This window comes from Botryllus schlosseri, chromosome 10 (assembly GCF_051294905.1).
Source record: "Botryllus schlosseri isolate E-star chromosome 10, Bs_hap1, whole genome shotgun sequence".
Taxonomy (NCBI): Eukaryota; Metazoa; Chordata; class Ascidiacea; order Stolidobranchia; family Styelidae; genus Botryllus; species Botryllus schlosseri.
Window position 1 is genome coordinate 25,038,009 of NC_137245.1, and position 21,351 is coordinate 25,059,359.

At 40.2% G+C, this 21,351-nt stretch overlaps 1 protein-coding gene across 8 annotated transcripts in view; it reads left to right on the forward strand.

Annotated features, from left to right (window-relative positions):
* The window catches only part of LOC145448883 (uncharacterized), a 63,815-nt gene extending 45,649 nt beyond the window's left edge, over positions 1 to 18,166 (forward strand). For 4 of the 8 annotated variants that reach the window (XM_080327333.1, XM_080327329.1, XM_080327330.1 and 1 more), the window contains 12 exons: positions 3,401 to 3,442; positions 3,500 to 3,571; positions 7,319 to 7,384; positions 9,549 to 10,382; positions 10,445 to 10,517; positions 12,575 to 12,669; positions 12,742 to 12,808; positions 13,036 to 13,124; positions 13,775 to 14,035; positions 16,101 to 16,244; positions 16,775 to 16,933; positions 16,995 to 17,998. In XM_080327333.1, coding sequence (XP_080183459.1) covers positions 3,401 to 3,442; positions 3,500 to 3,571; positions 7,319 to 7,384; positions 9,549 to 10,382; positions 10,445 to 10,517; positions 12,575 to 12,669; positions 12,742 to 12,808; positions 13,036 to 13,124; positions 13,775 to 14,035; positions 16,101 to 16,244; positions 16,775 to 16,933; positions 16,995 to 17,350 — 2,258 coding nt within the window. In that variant the 3' untranslated portion in view covers positions 17,351 to 17,998. The other 4 variants (XM_080327328.1, XM_080327326.1, XM_080327331.1 and 1 more) reach the window with 3 other exon arrangements.
* Positions 18,167 to 21,351: the final 3,185 nt, after the last annotated feature.

The window sequence follows — 21,351 nt, forward strand, 5'->3', positions numbered from 1 at the left end:
GAGCAGTGGCATTTGTAAATCAGACGTTTGTGCTCTCAAGTCTCAATAACTGGTATAATGCCTCTTCCTTGTTCACAAGAGTTCAGCTTATGTCACAGTCCTTGTACAAATAAAAAGTAATCGTTCTTTCACAGAGAAATCGATTAAATATTGGAAGTAGTCGATTACGATTACGATTACTTCGGGATTTTTTCGAATGTAATCGATTGCGATTACGATTACTTGAAAATGCTTTAATCGTCGTAATCCATTACGATTACTAATCGCGATTACCCCATGTCTGATCCTGACTTCCAGAGAACACCGGTTAAGAACTACTGACAATTCGTTGCGCATCGAAGTGCAAAGATACATGTGATGTAATGAGTAAGAGAGTTTGACACCTGACGTTCCTGATATCAATAAACTGATTAAATATCGCACTATTAATTGTTCGCGAATGTTCAGTTCCTGTCATAGTCCTGGTATAAGTAAAAAGAGACGCTTAGGAGTACAGAACATCATACGAATGTTTCCTGCAACCCGAAAGGACGTTCTACCTGCTTTACAACAAAGTTACGTAATTTATGAATTCAAGTGCTATCTCCGTGCCAACGCCACAGTTCTCTCGTTTTCCTAACTTTGTATATTTTCTGTGTGACGTCATAATTAGCGATATATATATTGTTGTTAAACATAGTTATTCGAATTCTCGCATTATTGCTGACGATATCCCCTGACGAGGGTCAGCCGAAAAGCTTCTGGAATAAATATGAATATATTATTCAAATGTGTTATAAGTAAAAACTAATCGTTCTTTTACGAAGAAATCGATTAGACATGAGATTTATATTACGATTACTAATCACGGTTACCACCCCATGTTTGCTCCACACCACCTTCGAGTAGACGCTGATGAAACAGTAGCGGTAGACTCCAGGCCTTTAGGTAAAAGTCCGAGTAGAATCCTAGAACTTTACACGCATATCATTCTGTATCTGTTTAGAATCAATTTTATCTATTATTCCATTTATTTGAACGGCAGACATCCGACGAACATACTATTTCACAAGCCGCACTTGAAGAAACACTGCTGCAGATGGAACGACTATATCAATTGGACCAAAGTCATTCAAGCGCGAGCTATACCTTATGCAGCCGTTCGGTCGCAGCTCTATCTAACTGTCTAATGTTAACATTACTAACTGTCAGAAGAGGATAGCCGCCATCCTCCACGTTTAACTGAATCGAGAAACTTGCATATTCGATAGATATATCGACACGGATGTAGGACAGGTAGGGTTGCATTTAAAACAAAAATCAATTTAAAACAAACATGTTTAAAACAAGGTCCTTGTTTAAAACATGTTTTTTTATTGTTTTTATGCTTTTTTAAATGTCATAGCGTCACGAATATTCAATTGTGACGTCATAGTGGATTGACATTGACAATTGAAAATGTAGGGTAAATATAGCTCCTTTGACGAAATATGTGTACTATTGTTGTTGAACCGACTATTTTGAGGGTTCCAACCATCCCATATCGATATAAGTCAGCTATATCCGTTGGTAATTGTCCGTAAGCTCCTACAACATGTATTTTGGCCAGTATTTACACAATTGTGGCATAATTTTACAACTTAAAAAAACATAATTCTTTTTTAAAGGCCTTTATTTAAAACACTGTTTCAAACCTGTTTTAAACAAAGCGTTTTAAAACACCGCTTGTTTTAAATGCAACCCTAGATGTAGGTAAAATCATATACAGAAGCCACAGCGAATATCACAGTCACACCCCTCTGCATTCTAGGGCCCTTCTTAACGCATGACTGATCTTGCCAATCGGACATTCCGGAGCCGGGCGCTTGCACTTATTTACTCCAGTGTCCACACCCCCTTTGAGCACACACAGTCACACACTGAGTCGCCACCGTGCTAATAAATTATGATCGCGTGCTGCAATAAAAAATTGTCAAATATTTACGAACGGTGCAGGGGCGTCTATATCGACTTCGCAAACAAACGCACTGACATTACGCTTATAAGTATATCCTTGCCGCCACAGAAAAAGTCACTAATTGTCACGGAAACGTGTCAGTTGGGATTTGATATCGAGTAAGCTTTCAGGCAGGTTATGTGATGAACGGATATTCGCGGATTATACAGGGAAAGCTCAGAAGATATAATTGCAAATGAAATCAATGTAATGGCTCGTGATGAAGAAGGTGAAAGAAATGTAGTATTCGAGATGTCAGAATATATGCTAAATTACCGTTACGCCATAAGGGCGATTGTAGCAATGATATATGTGGCCTATACTTAACCTATTTTGATGAATGTTCTCACATTGTTCCACATGAAAGCTGCCAAAGGTGCATAATCATCCACGCCCCGTTCATTTTCAGAGAATGCAAGTACAACGTAATTACTATAGTGATTGCTTATGCAGAACCCTCCATTCCCCGTGACTTAAGGGGGCAGCAGTGGCTTTTTTGGTGGGCAAGGTGGGCGGTCGCCCGCCCCCAGGTCGAAGGTTCCCCTCTTTGGTTTGGGCGCTTTTTTCAAGGATTATAGGGAATAAACGTGGAAATCTGTGTACTAATCAAGACGACGATTCCGTACAGATATGTCAATCATCATCAAATATCTGCATTTGTTAGAAAAGTCTCATATCCCGATAATCATCACGTCTCTGCATGCGATCTAATTACTTAGTCTAGTCTATCCTAGGTCTGTTCAAAAATAACTTTTTTTCGTATTCCAGCCATTCGCTGGTTAAATTGTCAGGTTACCTTAAAAAACGCTGTAAACCAAATTTGGTCCAATTGCAACAAGTATAAGCAGTCGCAGAGCCAATTAAAATTTGTTAATTTAATGAAGAAAATAAAAAAAATAAAAATTTCAAATTTTTCTGTCAACCCAAGGAAATTGTTGAGGTGTCTTTAGAGACGATGCAAAACAAATTTGACTCAATTCCAACTACTCGAATCAGAGTTATTTGAATTTTTCGTTGATAATTCTCGGATCCACCAAGCAACTATAATCTGAGAATTATCAACAAAAATCTCAAATATCTCCGCTTCTTCTAGTTCGAATTGAGTCAAATTTGTTTTGCATCGTCTCTGAAGACAATTCAACAATTTCATGGGGTTGATAGAAAAGTTAAATTTGTGTTTTTCCCTAATACATTAAAAATAAAAATAGAAAAACCCAGAAGTTACGATTACATACTTTTTTAGGGTTACTGGGAAGACTCGCCCAGCCCCACCATAAGTAGGGCCACCACTGAATGGGGTATCCAGTAGTCGATACACACGCATAGCGAATGTAAGCCATTAGAAACAAGGGTTGTGAAGTATTGATAGGTCATATCGTGTGTTTGTATCATTGATCTATTAACGAGTCAATTACATATTTTTAGAAGCAATCGATTGGAGCCTTGAGTCAACGGATAGCAAAAAAGGTAGAACGATTTGGCTTTCGGAATCCTTTTTGATGTGATAAATATTCTCGTTTACAGAACGCAGTCTTGGGCCTCAGATATCATACAGTAACATTGGGTCTGTAAGCGTTCATAATCATACCTATCACGGTGAGTTTGTCGTTAATTTATGATTGAACCGGAAATGATACGTTTGGAGCAAGTAAATTCCGCCCCACAAAGTCACCGAGGAAAAATTACAAAAAACGACGAAGGGACAGCATGGTCCAAACAATACAAACCTGTCTTGTAGTTGTCAATATTGCAACAGAACAGTGTTATATTGGGAATAGACTATTAATGTAATGAAATATTACAACTATTTGAGACGAATTTGCCCATTGAAAAGGACTAAAGGCGTACCAGCTAGATGAGATAACGCAGGGTTGCATATAAAACAATAGGTGCTATATTGTCTGCAGATTTTCGAAAAATACAAAAACAGAATGAAGTATGAACATTAGGACGACTTCCACTAGAAATAGTCGACTTACACGGTAGGGAATGATCGCAATCCAGTGACTTTGTAGCGTGAAAATATTTCATGAATACGAACATCCTGCCATCTGTTCACTACATCGCACTCCGTGTCTTGCGTATCGCATTATACATTGCATGTTTTGAGCAGATGCCTGCGATTATTAAAACAATCATATTCCGAGCATTCCATTGCGTGCACCTGCCTAAAGCACAGTATGTTTTAGATGTTATTTAGATGATATTTGTCGTCTGTCATGGCTAAAAAAACACATACAAAAAAAAACAATAAAACAATAGAATTATGTCTTCAAAATCTTTGTTTTAAATTTATTTCTGTTTCAAATGCAACCCTTCCTAGAACTTGCGCGAACTTGATCGTTTCTTAGGTTTGCGTCAATCGCATGAAATATGCAATAATCCTAGTCGTACTTTTTTCGACCAATATAGTAGCCCCAACATTACATACTCTATTATATTAACCATATAATCCGACTTCCGTCTGCACTCCACATTGTCATTGAAACACTGCGCATACTTTTGAAAGTGTTTCCTGCACAACTTCGGTACCTAGGAGCAGGGTTGTAATGACTCGAGTCATGACTCGACTCGAGTCAGACTCGAGTCATTTTCTTGAAATGGGGAAATGACTCGACTCGAATCGAGTCAATATTTGGATTGACTCGACTCGAATCGAGTCAAATTTGGATTGACTCGACTTGTACTCGAGTCATTACGCATGACTCGACCCTAGTCATTGACTCGGCTTATTTTATATGACTTGAAGATGAAGAAATTTGCGAATCGTAATGGCTAGATCAACGCATCTGACGAATTCTGCCGATATCACTATTTGTCACCGCTGCTTTCGTTGCACTCGTCTGATATCAGTTATGCCGCCGTAAAAACAACAGACAATGGTACATAGTAACAATGCATTGTACAAAATCATCCTGTGACGAAGAGGTAATAGATCCTCCGCAATCAAAGTACTCAAGACTTTTCAATTATACGCACAATCGAAGCGAAGTTCAATTAGGGCCAATGAAATGACTCAGTTGGCCAAGTACTTGCAAGAGACTGATAAGCTCATGTGTAGATTTGAAGGCGATAATTCTTTGCAATTTTTGGCGACTAGAAAGAATGAGTATCTTATGCTCTTCAATGTGGTTCAAAATGCTTGTCAATTCCTGTATCTAGTGCACCAGTGGAACGTGAATTCAGTAGATGTGGATTTATTCCAAGGCCATGCCGCTACAACATATATGAGGATCTCCTTTCCACTTTAGTATTTTTGAAGTGTAGCTCAATAATTTGATCTGCTGTCTGCGAAAACCCACAATACCCCCCGTCCATTTGTCGTTTTGTTAGGTATGTGCATTGTGCACGTGAGTAATAATGAATGGCTAATGTTGTGTGATGTTTGTACAATTAGGCTGTTCAAAAATAACTTCTTTTTTATTTTACTAGGTGGCTACTTGATAAAATTGTTATGTTGCATAAAAATAACACTGAATCTGGCTTAATTTTAAAAAGTTGAATCAATGATATGAGAGGAGAAAATTTTATTTTTGAAAATAAATGGAGTGTTTTATTTAGTGTGAAATTCTTTCATATAATATAATTACATACTAGTAGTAAGCCGACTATTTTTTCATATCCAAAATATTCCACTCTAATAAATTCGCTTTTTCTAGTTGGAATTGAGCCGATTTTGCTATGAATCATATTCTTACACAATATACCAATATCATGAGGTTGCCCGTAAAATTCGAAAATCTCTATTTGTATTTAATACAAAATTTCTCTCATAGTAGTACCGCTCCGGCGGCTATTTCGGGAGCTGACCAGGAAAGCAGACCTTTTTTTAGTCAACCACCTGATAATGTGAAAGTAAAACTGTATCTCTACATAAATATGTATCTGTTGATTCTCTATCAGCTGGTATCTAGACGTGACTTCATTGGTTCTATATCAGATAGTATGTAGACGTGAATTTGTTGCTTCTCTATAAGCTAATTCAGGATTGAAAACATGAGTACAACATGACTTCAATGCAGTGACTTGGACTCGGACTCGAGTCATAACACTATGACTCGGACTTGACCCTTTAAACGGTGACTTGGACTCGGACTCGACTCGGTGATGAATTGAAATGACTCGACTTGACTCGAGTCAATACCACAAAAGTAAGATTGACTCGTGACTCGGAACCATGTGACTTGGTTACAACCCTGCCTAGGAGCCGGTTTCGTCGTCGGTAGGTCTGGGTCGTAGGAACATGGGTTCATTCCACGACTGGATCAGACTTGACCGTGAAACTGGTTTAGCAGATCCTCTGCTAGGCGCTCATCATCCCAGAATGTCGTGGAGAAGAAAAGTGGCAGGGTTATAATCTGCGTATTTACTCGACTTGGACTGAGTCATTGCGCATGACTAGAACCAAGTCATATGACTCGAGAGTCAGACGGCCAAGACCGACATTTCATTGTAATTTTGAAGAATAGTATAGTAACTATATTGTTTGGAATTCGTATAACGGTACTGGTATAGTTGAAAACCAGAAACAGAGACCAGAAACAGCGACCAGAAAGAGCTAAAAGTGAGGAAAATGAGTAGGCCTTTATTATAAATGCGAAACATACGATATCAACAAACATGATTATAAAAATTGGGGTTAACAAGACTTTTACTGAAAACTGAGCAGTCAACATAATGACTTGGACCCGCACTCGTGTCATAATACCATGACTCAGACTCGACTCTCTGCTCGCTGACTTGGACTCGGACTTGACTCGGTGGTGAATTGAAAATGACTCGACTTATGACTATGGTCAAAAGTATAAAAGTTAGATTGACTTGTGACTCGAAGCCTTGTGACTTGGTTACAACCCTGAAAAGTAGTCATACAAAACCTGATAACCTGAGCAACAGTTTCTTCGTATCTTCATCGTGATAGCAATTAGCAACCCTATGGTTTAAATTACTTTTCCGCCTATAGGACGTAGGACGTAGTTCATTTTTGTCCTTGATGAATTTTGCGGCATATAGGCCTACACCGACTCATGATACACATACACACGTTCTGCGCATATGCATACCATGAGTGCATGATGTGCATGTGCCGCTGGACAAGGAAGTGCAGATATAGCCTTTACGGCTTTCTAAGTCATGCACCACCCCTCCATGCTCTGCCAGTAATGCATGAGCGCCAAGCAGGGAAGCCATGGATACCAGTGTTATTAATCAGGCCTTTGGTCTGACCCGGCCGGGGATCGAACCCACGACCTACCGATCACGAAGCCGGACGCTTAACCATTACGCTATATTGTCGGTTATAGGAAATCCGGTATAGTAAGATATTGAATGTGTTTATTGCAGTTGGTTCACCGACGGATCCGACCTCATCTTCATTCGAACAGCATGTTGAAGATTTTCAGGATGAAGGTAGTCACGTAGTTTTGTTTCACTATTCATTTCCTCTGTTCTTTGGTTCTCATGTTGTCAATCGTTTTAGTTCGGTGCATGCACCTCATTCACTCGATTTTCGTGGCTAAAGCATAGTATTGCAACATCCTGTTGATGATAGTATTTTATATGTTTGACGGAAAACAATGACATTAGTAGCATTAAGGTATTTAATTAGCCTCTAAGATACTGGTCTTCATAAGAAAAAATACAGAATACAGAAAGAATACAGAATAAATTAACAATATTTAAGACAATGTTTTTTATACACTACAGAATGATAGGTTCGGGAAATGTCTCACGAGTACGAAGAAACGTATTATTAATAGTATCCGCTTGTAATATTGTTCATTTGCTTTCATCAGCAAAAGAGATAAAGACCCTTATACACAGCTGAAGTGTTTAGAAGCGGAATGATAACTTTACTTGTCACTTTGAGATAATATTCTTTCACGGCAATGGTCGAAACCCAGTTAATGTTATACGTGAACAAGTATTTGCACTTGTCGTAGAATATATTTCAGCCCTATTGATTTTACGAGTGACCCGTTTTTAAACGCTGATTCAAGAAAATGGAGCGTGGGTATGCTTTGTCAGTAATGACAGCAATGGCAGCAATCTCGGCCATTTATGTTCCTATAAACAAGCAGAGTGCTTTTCAACCTGCGGGATGGTGCGCACTTGTGCCGATGAAAAAATGCAGTGCGGATGTCAAACGTGGCGTGGATGAGTGCAGATGAAAATTCGGACGAGAGCGGATGTAAATCGTATATAATTGTTACTTTTTCTGACGTAGACTAACTCTAATCAACTTAATGAGAAATTATAGTGCAGTGGCTCCCTAACTTGTCGTTGCGACGCAATTGTAAATACTTATTTGACTTACGACGCGTGATTAATCGTAACTTTTACAATAACTAGCCGACAGCCGTAGTGAATTAATATTTGCGCACTACAATTATTACTAGGGCAAGTTTTTGCATCTTTTGCAACTTTTGTTTACAGCTTCCTAGATACTCATAAATAATGCACTATGATGTTTAGGATGTTTGGAGGGATTTCATAGTGCAACTTTTCTCTATTTTTCATGCCAATTTGTACTGCAACTTTTATCAAATATTGTGTCAAAATGTAGAAAACATGCTATATATAAAATATTTCTACTAGGGTTCTATTCTCTTTGATTTGCAAACTAAAGAGCTACATGATGAGTTAGCTTCATCTCACTGTGTTATCCGTGACACAATGGCTTGCAAGCAAAGTTCAACTATCCCTGCCAAGCACGAACGTGTCCGAATAATATGTAAATAGATCTCTTTATTAATCCTGCCGTTTAAATTTGAGATGGATTTCCATTTCACGGACGCCCTGGCGAGACCGCCGAACATTACATTTTCACTGGGTCACCTTATATAGGCTATTGATTTTGTTAAGGTAGCCAAGAGTGAGTTTTTCTGCAACGCCTTGGTCAAGTTTGCCGACCTAGAGGACTCGGGTGTGTTATTTGACTGGTTTTAGGTGGAGGGGGTTATCGCTATGCTGTTTGGCTTTTTTTGGGGGAAATTATTCCCGCCCCGAGTAAAGTTCTTGCTGTGTACCGGGAATAAAGTTTTGGATGTCTCGCCAGTATGTCGAAATGACAAAATGACAAATTTGTCAGCTCTGCAGAAACTAGGTTATACAGCAGAACCTTTTGAGTATATCATACACTACTAATTCAACCAAAATTATAAACGCAAATTTTTACTGCAACTTTTGTTAAAATTAAGTGCAATTAACTTTCCGGCAGTTGGAAACCACTGCTCCATGTTGTGTATTACTTCATTTTAACACACACATACACAACCAGTCTAAGTTTTTAGGCCTACATCAAACCTTCTGTGGTTGTGGGATTGAGAGCTGTAATTACTTAATTGACACATGCGGCATCCCATTTGCTTTCATTTTCAATTCAATTCAATTTATTGATAACAAGTACATCATTTTAACGCACCCCAATACTGCGAAACAATGAAAGATAGGAAGGTGTCTAAACGACTTGGAGTCATCTTCGAAATCAGACACCGATCTGACCTAGGCGATCTAAAAAAGGAGGAATGCACTATTTGAGATAAAGGATGTGCCACTTTCACATTCATTTTAGAATGGACCGAATTAAATCCTAATTTCGGATATTTTCACAATCGACGCGTTGCTGGACGTAAATATATCTTTCATGGCGAACAGAGGGACGACATCACTGGTACTACCCCTGTCGTAGTCAAGTTGTTGCAAAATTCTGATGACAGCAATAGACATGCAAAAGTTCTCAAACTATTACATCACCAGAACTTGGTGAAAATGCTTCATGTGGACAGTTGTAACCTCGGTCACATCAAACACATTTCTATCGCCTTGGAGAAATGTCGCGAAATAAATCTTCGCGATCAAGTGCTTGCTAACAAGAAGCAGGGCAAATCGTTTGATGGTATTTCGTCCCTGATCTACGCCAAGCAGCTCGTAGATGCTGTGAGCTATATGCACTCGGAAAACATCCTTCATAGAGACCTGAGACCCTGCAATGTTTTATTATCGCTATGCGAAAGACATTTAAAAATCACAGACTTCGCTATGGCGGTGCTAACGGAGGACCATAAAACTTGCAAAATCTCTCAGAACTGCTCCATTCGCATTGATGGGTATCAACCTGCGGAGGTGATACATCGTACAGTTTTCACTCACTTGTCCGAAGTATTTTCTCTTGGATTGGTGCTGTATTTCTTATGGTCGAACGGTGGACATCCGTTTGGCGACGACCCGGACGAATGGAATATCAACATAAAAAAGAATCGGAATCTTAAAATCGACGAGATGCTCATTGAAAACGCTTCTCACGCGAAGGAATTGCTAATGAAAATGCTGCAACCCCGTCAAGATCAAAGGCCTTCCGCACAGGAATTGACAAGTTTCGAGATTTTCCGTATTAAAACTGAAGGTGGTAGGTCTATAGGTGATGGGATTTTTCTACTAATATATCTGTAACGCCATGGTTTGTTATAGGCATTCCGAGAGGAGGCTCTCTCGGAAACCTGATGTCACACGAGGCGTGTGCCGACGAAAAGCCGAAATTACGGTGAGCTTCATCCAGACGAAAAATGCCGCCCTGCGGCTGAGATTTCAAATGGTGTATCTTAAAAATCAGAAGCTGCGGGTGGCTGAATTAATGACTGTGCGCCTGTACTACCTTCAATCTAGCATATGTTTGAGACGGCGTGAAGATGTATGTCGTTTGATGTCTGTTGGATCTCAAGTATACGAGCTAGTGGGCTTCTTGTCCGTACGTTTTTAATCCCTGTTGGTGTGACGGTCGCTTCGATCAAGTCACACATAACAATTGTTTGAAATTGTATTAAGGAAATACCGTTACCTATTCTGGAACCATGCAAATTATATAGTTTCGCGATGCTTGATGCTCACCACGCAGCGATCTCTGACCTGTATTTTTGGACAATCGAAGACCCGTAAACATGTCTGTCAGGCATCACATTGCCGTTTTAATCTTAAAATTGTGAGCCACATACCCGAAATTGACTTGATTATTTCCGTTTTTTGGTTTGTGGTATTCACTATTCATATGGTGTTTATTCGCATTTACACCAGGCAGATACCTTTATCAAATTCCGTAGCTGCCGACTTGTATCACGGCTCACCTCTAGGCATTTGTAGACACCGCTTACGCGGATCAGATTGCAAGGAGGAGCCTAGATAGCATTTTACGCTCTGTTGGTGTCCAAATCGGGTCACAGTAATTTCCGGAAGTGAAAAAGTTCTCACTGATTCCATAAATTATGCAATTCTTCACTCAATTACAAAAAGCGTCTTTGAAAAGTGGTTCGGAGGAGTTCGGGTAGAGCATTGGTTCTTAATCTGATGGGTTCAGGGGGGCGGAACGGGGCGCTGAATAAAATGGCGTTGCGGTAGATGGTGTAGTATGGACATGTGATTAATGATTATATAGTAGAACAATAGTTCTATCTATATATCTTTGAGTTCGTCGCGTTGCGCGCGAATATACACCGGTGATATTTACATCGTGTATCCATGAATGTAGTGGTTATTATAATTCATGTAAAATGAATTGCGCGTACTGTTAGATCGCCATTTCCCCGTTAAAACACTCCCGTAACGTTAGCTTTGATTATTTTGCACAAAATGTTTCGAACTACGTAGTGTGTCGTAATTGAAGAGGTACTGTACCACTTTTGAGAGTGTGGGTCGTTTGTACACCAATGATGCTCTGAATCTTTTTCGCCAAAATGACTAACTAAATATAGGTGTATTTGAGAGCTACAAAATTAAATCGCCAGAATATTTCGTCATCGTATCATAAAGGATGAAACTGAGTAGTATGTGACCCACAAACTCACACGAACTTTACATAATATGGGTTGCTTTGTTTGGAATACATTCATTCAATGTTAATGTCTGGGTGCAGTATTAAATTTAATGGGAGCGATCAAAGATCTCTACCACATTCTCAGCTGATTTAAGTCACACAAAGCAATAAAATAAAACCCAAAACAATTAACTGGAGCAATACCAATCGCAGAACTGAATTCGGGAAGTGTGCATCGGGCTTGAACCAAATGATATGAGCCCTTAACAGGTGGTTGTTATGACAATCTTGATTCGATTCCGAATATAGCATATAATTATTATATTGTTAATTAGTCGGGTGGTCATTGCGCGCGAAATATTCTCAATAGTAAAATCCCACCGACCGGACCGGACCGGACTTCGATCGGATTGTTACTTACTATATAGTCCTTAATATATGGAGGGGGCGCCAGGCAAATTCTTGAAAAGGGGCGATGGAGAAATAAAGGTTACGACCCACTGGGGTATATCTACCAGACTTGACGTTGATCCACACTTATACATGGGATGCGAATCCATCAAAAATACTATTTACTTGACCATACTTCGAACGTTGGTAATGGGAATACAAAATCTTCTGCTGGAATGAAAGCAGTCCACAAGACAACCACCTAAATTTAAGTATAGTCCGAATATAGACATTGCCTATTGATATGTAACTCTAAAAGTGTGCTAGCTAGTGTGGTGATCTGAACCATATCCAGGGACATAGAAAATCACGAGAGTTCCATGAAAACGAGCGCTCCCTTTCAGACCTCATGCTTCACCAGACGAAGGGAAATCCATAAATGAACTCGTTCGTTGGTCAGCTCCAGACACGATCAGTGACATCAGTCTTGAACCCAAAGGTTTGTGTATGTAGTGGCATACACCATTAGCCTAGTGTCTTCAAATTCAGCAACGTATTTACTTTAATTAAGGCTTTGGGAATTCCTCAGATATCAGACAGCGGCCGAGAATAAGCTCGGAATCGTACCGAACTCATCGGTGAGTATTTGATTTCGTTTTAATCTCCAAAACACCGGTTCAACCTTTTTCGAAAATATTGAAATGGCGAAGAGTAACCCGCATCGCTCTCTTCTACTGAAATCAAATTTCAGTTTGTTCTGCATCACCGTTACTACTTACGTGAGATGAGCGTGCCGGAATTCTAAAACGGCCACGATGTTATGTGGATTTCCTTTCAAATCACAATACGCGAATCTGATATTTAGAAGAATCATGTCGAATGACCGGGATTACCAGCGTGGAAGACAGAGATTACCGGAATTGGAATTGCAGAACTACACACAACTATTTAACAGTAAGTTAACAGAGGAGATACCGACATTTTCATAATAGACATTTGATAAATGAAGCCAATCGATTACTGGAAAGCATTGTCTGTAGGCCTATACATGTGCGCTTTCCTTCATATAATTACACGTTTCTACCATGTACCTGTGTTGACAAAAGTGTTAATAACGTATATCATATCTGGATCGGTCAACTTGGATAAATGTTCCATCCAATATCCAACTTCAGCGATACTGTGTTCGTGTAGTAGGCTATAGTTGAAACCTTCTGTGATACCATTGTTGCATTACGAATTTCACGGTCCTTGGTTTCAATTGTGATTTTAACTAATTGGCTTTTGTAAAAAAAAAAACGTAATGTTCTCATGACCTCTATCATCTTACTATATCTATGCATTTATTAGCACATCCACAAAGCATGTAACCTGTGAAATTTACTGCTTTCAATATCGAAACAAAATTCAAACGCCGCAGAACGCAGTTTAATATCAAACTTTCCGCTCCAGCCACCATTATCTGCTTCAGATTTAGCTCATTGGAAAAATAATTGCCGACTCCCGTTCTATATAGCCTATCTATAGAAACTATTGGTTCATGCTGCTTTCTGTTATGCTTGAAATTGATGAATAGACATAAATATATAATTATTATATGACAGGTTTAGTCATTTTCGACAAAATTTTGTGCGTTATGCGCGTTTACCATCCTGCGTTCAACAAGTGGACGCCGATGAATAGGATTCACTCCGATATGGCAACTCGGACTTTTACCACTGTGTCCAGTAACGGTTATGTCTATTTGCTATCATCTGATAGAATATTCCTTCGCGTGAATGCATCGAAATCAAATGCAATGTGGGAATATCTTCCGCACATGAAGCATGTTCATGGGGATTATCCACCGGCCGTGACCTCAGGCGGTAAGTTTCAGACGTAGTAGCCTACCTTGCATTGCCTGTTTTCGACCACGTATAGATAAATATTGTATATAGGACGGCCAAGGCAGAAACAGTACTTCGTCATCCCAACGTTGGCCTCGGGCTCCACCTATGCTCATGCTCATAAAGCAAACTGTTGGGAGGGTGAACCTCCAGATCCTCCGTTCATGACGGGCATTTTAACCACCAACAGAAAAGCACGTTTTACTGTCATAGATAATATGCCCTGGTTTGTGCGTAGTTGTGCGAAGCGCGAAAAAAATCATACGAAGGATTGTCTTCTGTCTATATAACAGGGGTTGGTAAACTACGGCCCCTGCCGAAACTTCAGATTGTTGGTGTGCCATGGAGTGGTATAATGACGGGTGCTAAAATGCCTGTTTTTTTATTATAAATGATGCGTGTTTTTTCTTGGGCGCTGCGGGTATTCATATTAAAAAGTAGACATTTAATTATACTAAACTGGACGAAGAAAAATTTGAAGTTGTACGAAATCTCCCACAAAATACTCTATGAAGTATATGTTGATTTGCGAGATAATTTTGGGCCCTTCGAGCACGACCTCCCCCCATTGGGTGGTTTGGGGTGCGGCAGTTGCGGTCCTGAAGACGTCATTACCTTATAAAGCAAAGTGTCTCCACCAATAGCGGAATCAAGCCGAACCACATGCATTAGTATTCTCTGTTCAGTCTTTTATATAGATTCTACCGGTGGTTCTCAAACTTTTCAAAAAAGAAAATTCACGAAATAGTCCCTTGGTAATTTTTTAAATGACTCACGATCCCCTGGGAAATCAACAAAAAGCAACATGTTTGGTTTTATTGTGTCAATGTGACAGGTGTAGCCTATTTTTGAGACCAGCTTGGCTGTGCTTAGTTAACGCGACTCTAATATCGTGAACAACATTCAACCAACGAAAACGTGGTTCTTGGCCCTTAGCAATTAACCTAATCTCTGGTGGACAAATCATTTAGGCCCATTTTAACTAAACGGGTAATTTCATCAATACTCTTTTTATATGTAATCGCGATTTACGAAAGAGCTGAAATATCTAACGGCAAAGGCGGGTTACATAAATTTGTTTCCATCAGCTTAGTATAAGTATTAACAATTACTTTGTTGAAACTTGTTGGTATTTCGTGAAATCCGGTAATGAATGTTGCTATACTGGAAATATAGTGGAATCACTCACTCGTACCATACTAAACTAAATGAAAATTTCTTTTTCAATTCGCATTTTAACATGGGGAGTACTATTTTCCGCCGTGGGTCGAATTTGTACAACATGGGGCTTATATTAGAACTATTTGGTGCCTGAACATGCCAATATCGAAGGTTCTGACCAACATGCGGTGATCGTTTTGGGCCACGGCTTTTTCGCCGGTGATCATTTCGGCAGCGCACCTCGCGCGAAGTCGAATGTTGACCAAATCCTCATATGCCTTGGCATGTCCTGGTGCGTAAACGGCCAGTGCCGAAATGCTGATGATCCACTGCATGTTCGGCACCCCTAGACTAAAGTAAGTCTGCTTCAACGGCCTCAAGCGATTCTCTCATAATTGCGAATAAAGGTGGACTCATTTTGTTCGGGATTGCGTGGGTATACGCATAATAATACCAAGAAATGGATTGACACTGAAGCGCGCGAGGTGCGACTAAAATTAAAAATTGAATAATTCTGCACTAAAACACTCAACTTCATGTTTATTAACGATAAAATGTCGGCCACCATCGAGTTCGGTTCAAATATAAGTTACTTGGAACTCCAAAAAATAGTTTTTTTTGGATCGTTTGAATATTTGGTGGAATGTGCTACGTCGTCCTAAAAATTTTCTCGCGGACTCCAAAAGGACGCAAATCCCAGATCGAGAAACATTGGATTAGACGATGCATATTAGGCAATAAAAGTGATCACTACGGGTTCTCATTTTCATCACTCTTTTGACGCTATGAAAGGTAAGAAGAGTATCTCCAAAACGTGTTGAAATCTACCAATTTCCGAATCCGCTCTGGCCATATATAACACCAACCGTTGAAATTCTCACAGGTAAAATTTATGTTATTGGAGCGGCTGGAAATGAAGGTTGCGGCATGGCCCACGCAGCCGAATGCTTCGACCCAGCTCAAAACTGCTGGAGCGATTTACGAATGGCAGACTCTCGACATCATCATGCGGTAGTTGTCGAAAGAGGTATGTCGAATATGCTAGTCATTTAGTACATTTTGCAATAAGGTGGGTAAATCTTATTGACTCGCGGGCTGAATGAAAAACTCGCATTTTACCACGGGGATGAGATTGCAAGGACTATTCTTGCAGATGAATATCTAAGCCGTCTAAGGTTTTGCCGGTTATTTTGCACTGCAGTTTTACCGCCGCTAATCATTTTGGCAGCGCACTTTCAGGAGTCGCAAGTTTTCGGGAGATTCGCAATCATATAAATACAAATAATCTAGAAACACTAAATGAAGCGACGAAGAAAATTCAAATTGAATCGATCTGCTCAAAAATACTCTCTTTTATTTTGATTTGCGAAATAATTTCGCTTTGGTTAAAAAATAAGTTGCCTGCAAAATTTTATATTCTAAAAAATCTTTTCATTCGGGATCGTATGATATTTTGGAAGGTGGTTCTCAGTCCCAGAAAATTGTCTCGCGGAATGCAGTTTAAGAGCTAGTGCTGATAACTACTGGGACTGAATTTGAATCTGACTCGGATTTTAGGAAGGATATGGTGCGTGGGAGGACAAGAAGACCGCACCATTCTCAATTCGGTGACGTGTTATGATATATACGAAGAAAAGTGGTTGTCGCGTCCATCCATGCTCTATGCAAGAGCCATGCCTTCATCAGTCTATTATCAGCACAAGGTGTTTGTATTGGGTGAGATGTTTTCTCTGGAATTTGGGACACTGTATATCTTGTTAACCTCGATTGTGTATAGGAGGATATTTGTCATGTAAATTTGCACCAGAGATGCGGACTGCGTCTGTGGAACATTGTGACTCAAAGACGTTGGATTGGACGACGTTTAGGTCGATGCATAAGCCACGGGCTGCTTTTACGGCGCTCATAATCAGTGGCAGCATATATTCCGTGGGTGGAGATGAAAGAGCGAAAGGGTATGATAAAACACGCGGTCATTACGGCATTGCGCGAAGTGTCGAGGTCCAGTTACATGTTTGGGATCGGGGATTTACAGAAAAACGTCCGAACCATTCAACTCTCCCCAATTACAGACTGTATACTTGCGTGATTGTGCATGTGCATGTGCTGTGTGCATTCATTGGTAATCACTGAGGAATATACACCTATATATAGGCCTATATGGCATCCGCGGCATCCGGGTAAAATTATGAGTGTCAAAATAGAGGGTTGACAGCGAGTGTTATAATATCAATGTATTGAACATATCCATCCATGCATTCATAAGGTTATAGTATCATAATAGGGACACATACAAAATAGTTAGTTATTCATCTTAAGTAATCCAGGCCAGTTTGGTCTGTAACACTGAAAACTATGGAAGTGGAATAGTCAAAGTCATAATCACTTGAGAAAGTGGCGAAAATAGACATAACCTTCTTGAAAACTCGAAAGAAGTAGAAGTTTACTTCGTTACTGACCACCTCTGTATAATTATGATGGATGGAGGTCAGTGTATGTAGCCTACTACACGTCACGAAAATGGAAATATAACTCTGCAATCCGATTCTTAAACGCAATGGATTGGCTGTGCACGTTTGTTACGATATTTTATGGAAAGAATGTGGATATCTTTCCTCGGACCATACCCTACTAGCCCGGCACACCCGAAAAGTATAGTACTCTTATTACTCCTGGGATATTGTGTTTGAGGTCGGAAAATAGTTTTCCAAACCAAACGTATTTTGATCGATACCTCGATTAGCAACGTGACATATGCTACTATCATCGGCGTAATATTCTATTACAGATTGCACGACAGAAAAAACACAATCGAACGGTACAGCCACCCAGAGAAGAAATGGTGCACGATTAACGTGAAAAAAGAGATCAAAATGGACTGCATGTCGGCGACAGCGGTTTATTCGTTACCGTAGTTATATAGCTACAGATTAAATGAATTGAAGTATATTCATTGACGATACTCAAAGGATTATTGGAGTAACGATTATGAGCAAGAAAAAATTCCAATTCAAAGGCATACATAATATCACACTGTCTTAGTTTACGCTTCGATTGAAAGACTTACACGAATCGCTCACGATTTATGATGGACGCGGGGAAGCGGCGTGTCTGTTTGTTCGATAATCATGGTGTTTCGACTACATTGGTCATTTTCCACTAGGCTAATACTCTTTATTTTTGATTCCGTATGTACCGACTTGTAGCACGGCCCACTTCAAGCCTTTTCTTAAGACACCGCTTACGCGGATCACGTGGCGAGGAGGAGCCTAGATTAACCTCCAACACTGAGGCATGAATTTTGGAGTCGACCTCGAACCCGCAACCCATTGGTGTTCCAGCTGTGCATCTTACCGCTACCCTATCTCGCCACAACAAAAACGGCGTGTGACGCTTATAATTTACGCTTACCATACGTCCTCTTTTTTGACTTTTTTGAAAGTGTCCTCGGAGACGCCCCTTTGTCCTCTTTTTTGAGATTTTGTCCTCTTTTTTGAAAATTTAGGTCAGATTTAGAGCAAACTGCGAGTGATATGCCGCAAAATAGCACAGAAGTGACGCTCCGGCGGGTATTTCGGAGTGAAAAACGTTGATTTTAACTCTGAGCGAAAAGATGACCTTTTTTTTTATAGTCATCCACCTGACATTGTTGAGAAAAAAACGGTATTTTGAGCTCTGAGCGGAAAGATGACCTTTTTTTCAGTCAACCGATCACAATGTCGGAAAAATTAACCGGTTTTTGAGAATTCTTCTCCGGTTTTGCAAGTCTGAAAATTCTGAAAAAGTGTCCTCTTTTTAGATTTCCAAAATATGGTAGGCCTATTATAATTTAATTTATAGGAATAGAACGTGTTTCTCAGCGTGCACACATCGTAACGTATATTCCCGATTCGTATCCCCCCTAGCGACGCATCGCCTGCTTAAGTGACTCTAATTTGCGATTGTGGTGAATTCTTGTGTTCGATTGTCTCTGCCTTGACAGTTAGTTGTGTTGCTTATTTTAGTGCTCTTTTCAGTAAATAAAAGCCTTAGATCAGCGGTTCTTAAACAAGGGTCAACTTACCCCTTGAGGGTACGAAGCACCAAAGTACGGGGTACGAGATGCAGTGCGCAATCATATGTTAATAAATTACGCATATTATTTTGAAAATCAAAATATAGTGGAATATTATTGGTGAGATTTCTTCTACTCGAAAACTTATTTCGTGCTTTGCGCGAATCCCTTCAAGCGCATTCTTGCTTTAATTTTGCGTGTGTCATTCCTTTCAACAAAATAATGGTATAGGCCTATAATAAAAAAAAGTCTAGACTATTTCGCAATTATGAGAGAATGCTGCCTTGAGGTCGTTAGGGTGCTTTAGTCCAGTGGTTCTCAACCGCCGGTCCGCGGACCGGTGCCGGTCCGCGACGACATTCCTGCCGATCCGCCAGGTATATCACAATTTTATACCTTAATTTCACAAGCAATGTTGAAGGCTTGTCCAATGATAAAATAAATAAAACATCAAATTTTAAAATAATTCAGAACTTCGTGAGGTAACATTAGGGCTGGAAACATGTTCAATTTGACATAAAGTTCAAGACGTGTCATTTGACGACATGCGAACGACAAGTACAGAACAGATACGAGTTGACTCATCGCTAATCAGCGCAGTTTGCGCGATCATTCGTTTTCGATTTATTCATTTTGTGCAGGACCGTAACTGGGGAGCCCCAAACCGCCCAATTGGAGAGAGGCCGAGCTTGAAAAAAGCCCAAAATTATTTTGCATATGAACATAAATCATGGCGTATTTTTCTGAAACTTTTTCCAACATTTTCAATTTTTTTTGTCTTGCTTATTAGGTGCCCTTCTTCGAGAAATACGCATTATTTATAGAAATAGGCATTTTGGCGTCAGCCATTTCCGCGCCACGACGCACCAACACATAATTAAGTTTAGGCTAACATGGGACTCCTGAAGGTGTGCCGAAATTTGGCATCGATAAAACCGATTCAGTCATGAATGATCGACAATTTTCGCTATTGGCACGATTAAGCTACATAAACTCTCTGCTTACATCGAGTATAGAACAGTGGTTCCCAACCTGGCGGGGCGCGCCCCCCTTGGAGAGGGGGGCACGTGAAAGCATCTGAAAGGGGCGCGAAGAAGCGGTCTGAATTTTCTGAATTTTTTTCGCGCTCTGCGAGATTTACCTCAAATTCACGCGTGTTTCTCTATATATAGACCAAATTTCATATTTTTGAATTATCTCATCAGCAGTCATACCATTCTATGCCATCAAACAATCTGTTGGGGTTGCTAGCATCCCGGTTGGATTTTGTGATATGAGGATAAGGGGGGCGCGGAATTTTTCACTATCACAAAGGGGGTATGTCTAAAAAAAGGTTGGGAACCACTGTTATAGAAAGAATGTGCTCACAAGTACATGTGAAAACATCCACCCAACTGTGGGGTCTGGGGGCAATGTCCCCGGAAGCTTGGCTTGTCGCCCTGTGGGGGCCAAAGACCGGCGTGATTGGGAGTGGGCTGACGAAGCGATTTTTCGGCCCGGATTTGCGGGTGGCCGGTATGTAGTTGCAGTAACGTGTTTTCTTGTAGCACACATTGTATTCGTAGTTGGGAGAGTAGCGTATGCGTCTGGTGGCAGTTGGCAATGAGCAAGGAAGCACGACAAGGTGCTTGGTTCGAATCCGAAACGCTTCTTCTCTCGATATTGCCAAAGAGAAGAATATTATTATTTGAGTTGGCGTGGTCGGTTAAACGCACGGCTTTCTGCGCGTAGGACTGTAAACGACTCTCGGCGATAGCACGTTTATCTGGACAAGGCAGTTTTACCTCGACTCAGCAGACTGACTACCATAAAATCACATCGATGCCATCATGAAGATAATTAATTTCGATCAAAACCCTCTAAATGTCACTCTCTAGCACCATATAATTGCAAAAAACGACTGCATACTTTACATTTTTGCTTCATTTCAATTTTTAAAAGTTCACCGGTCCGCCAGACATTTTTTGAAATTTTACCGGTCCGCGAGGTGGAAAAGGTTGAGAACCACTGCTTTAGTCGACAGGCGTGGAGGCTGCTGGAACGGCACTATGACCCTCCCACATTTCGGCACTGGCCGTAA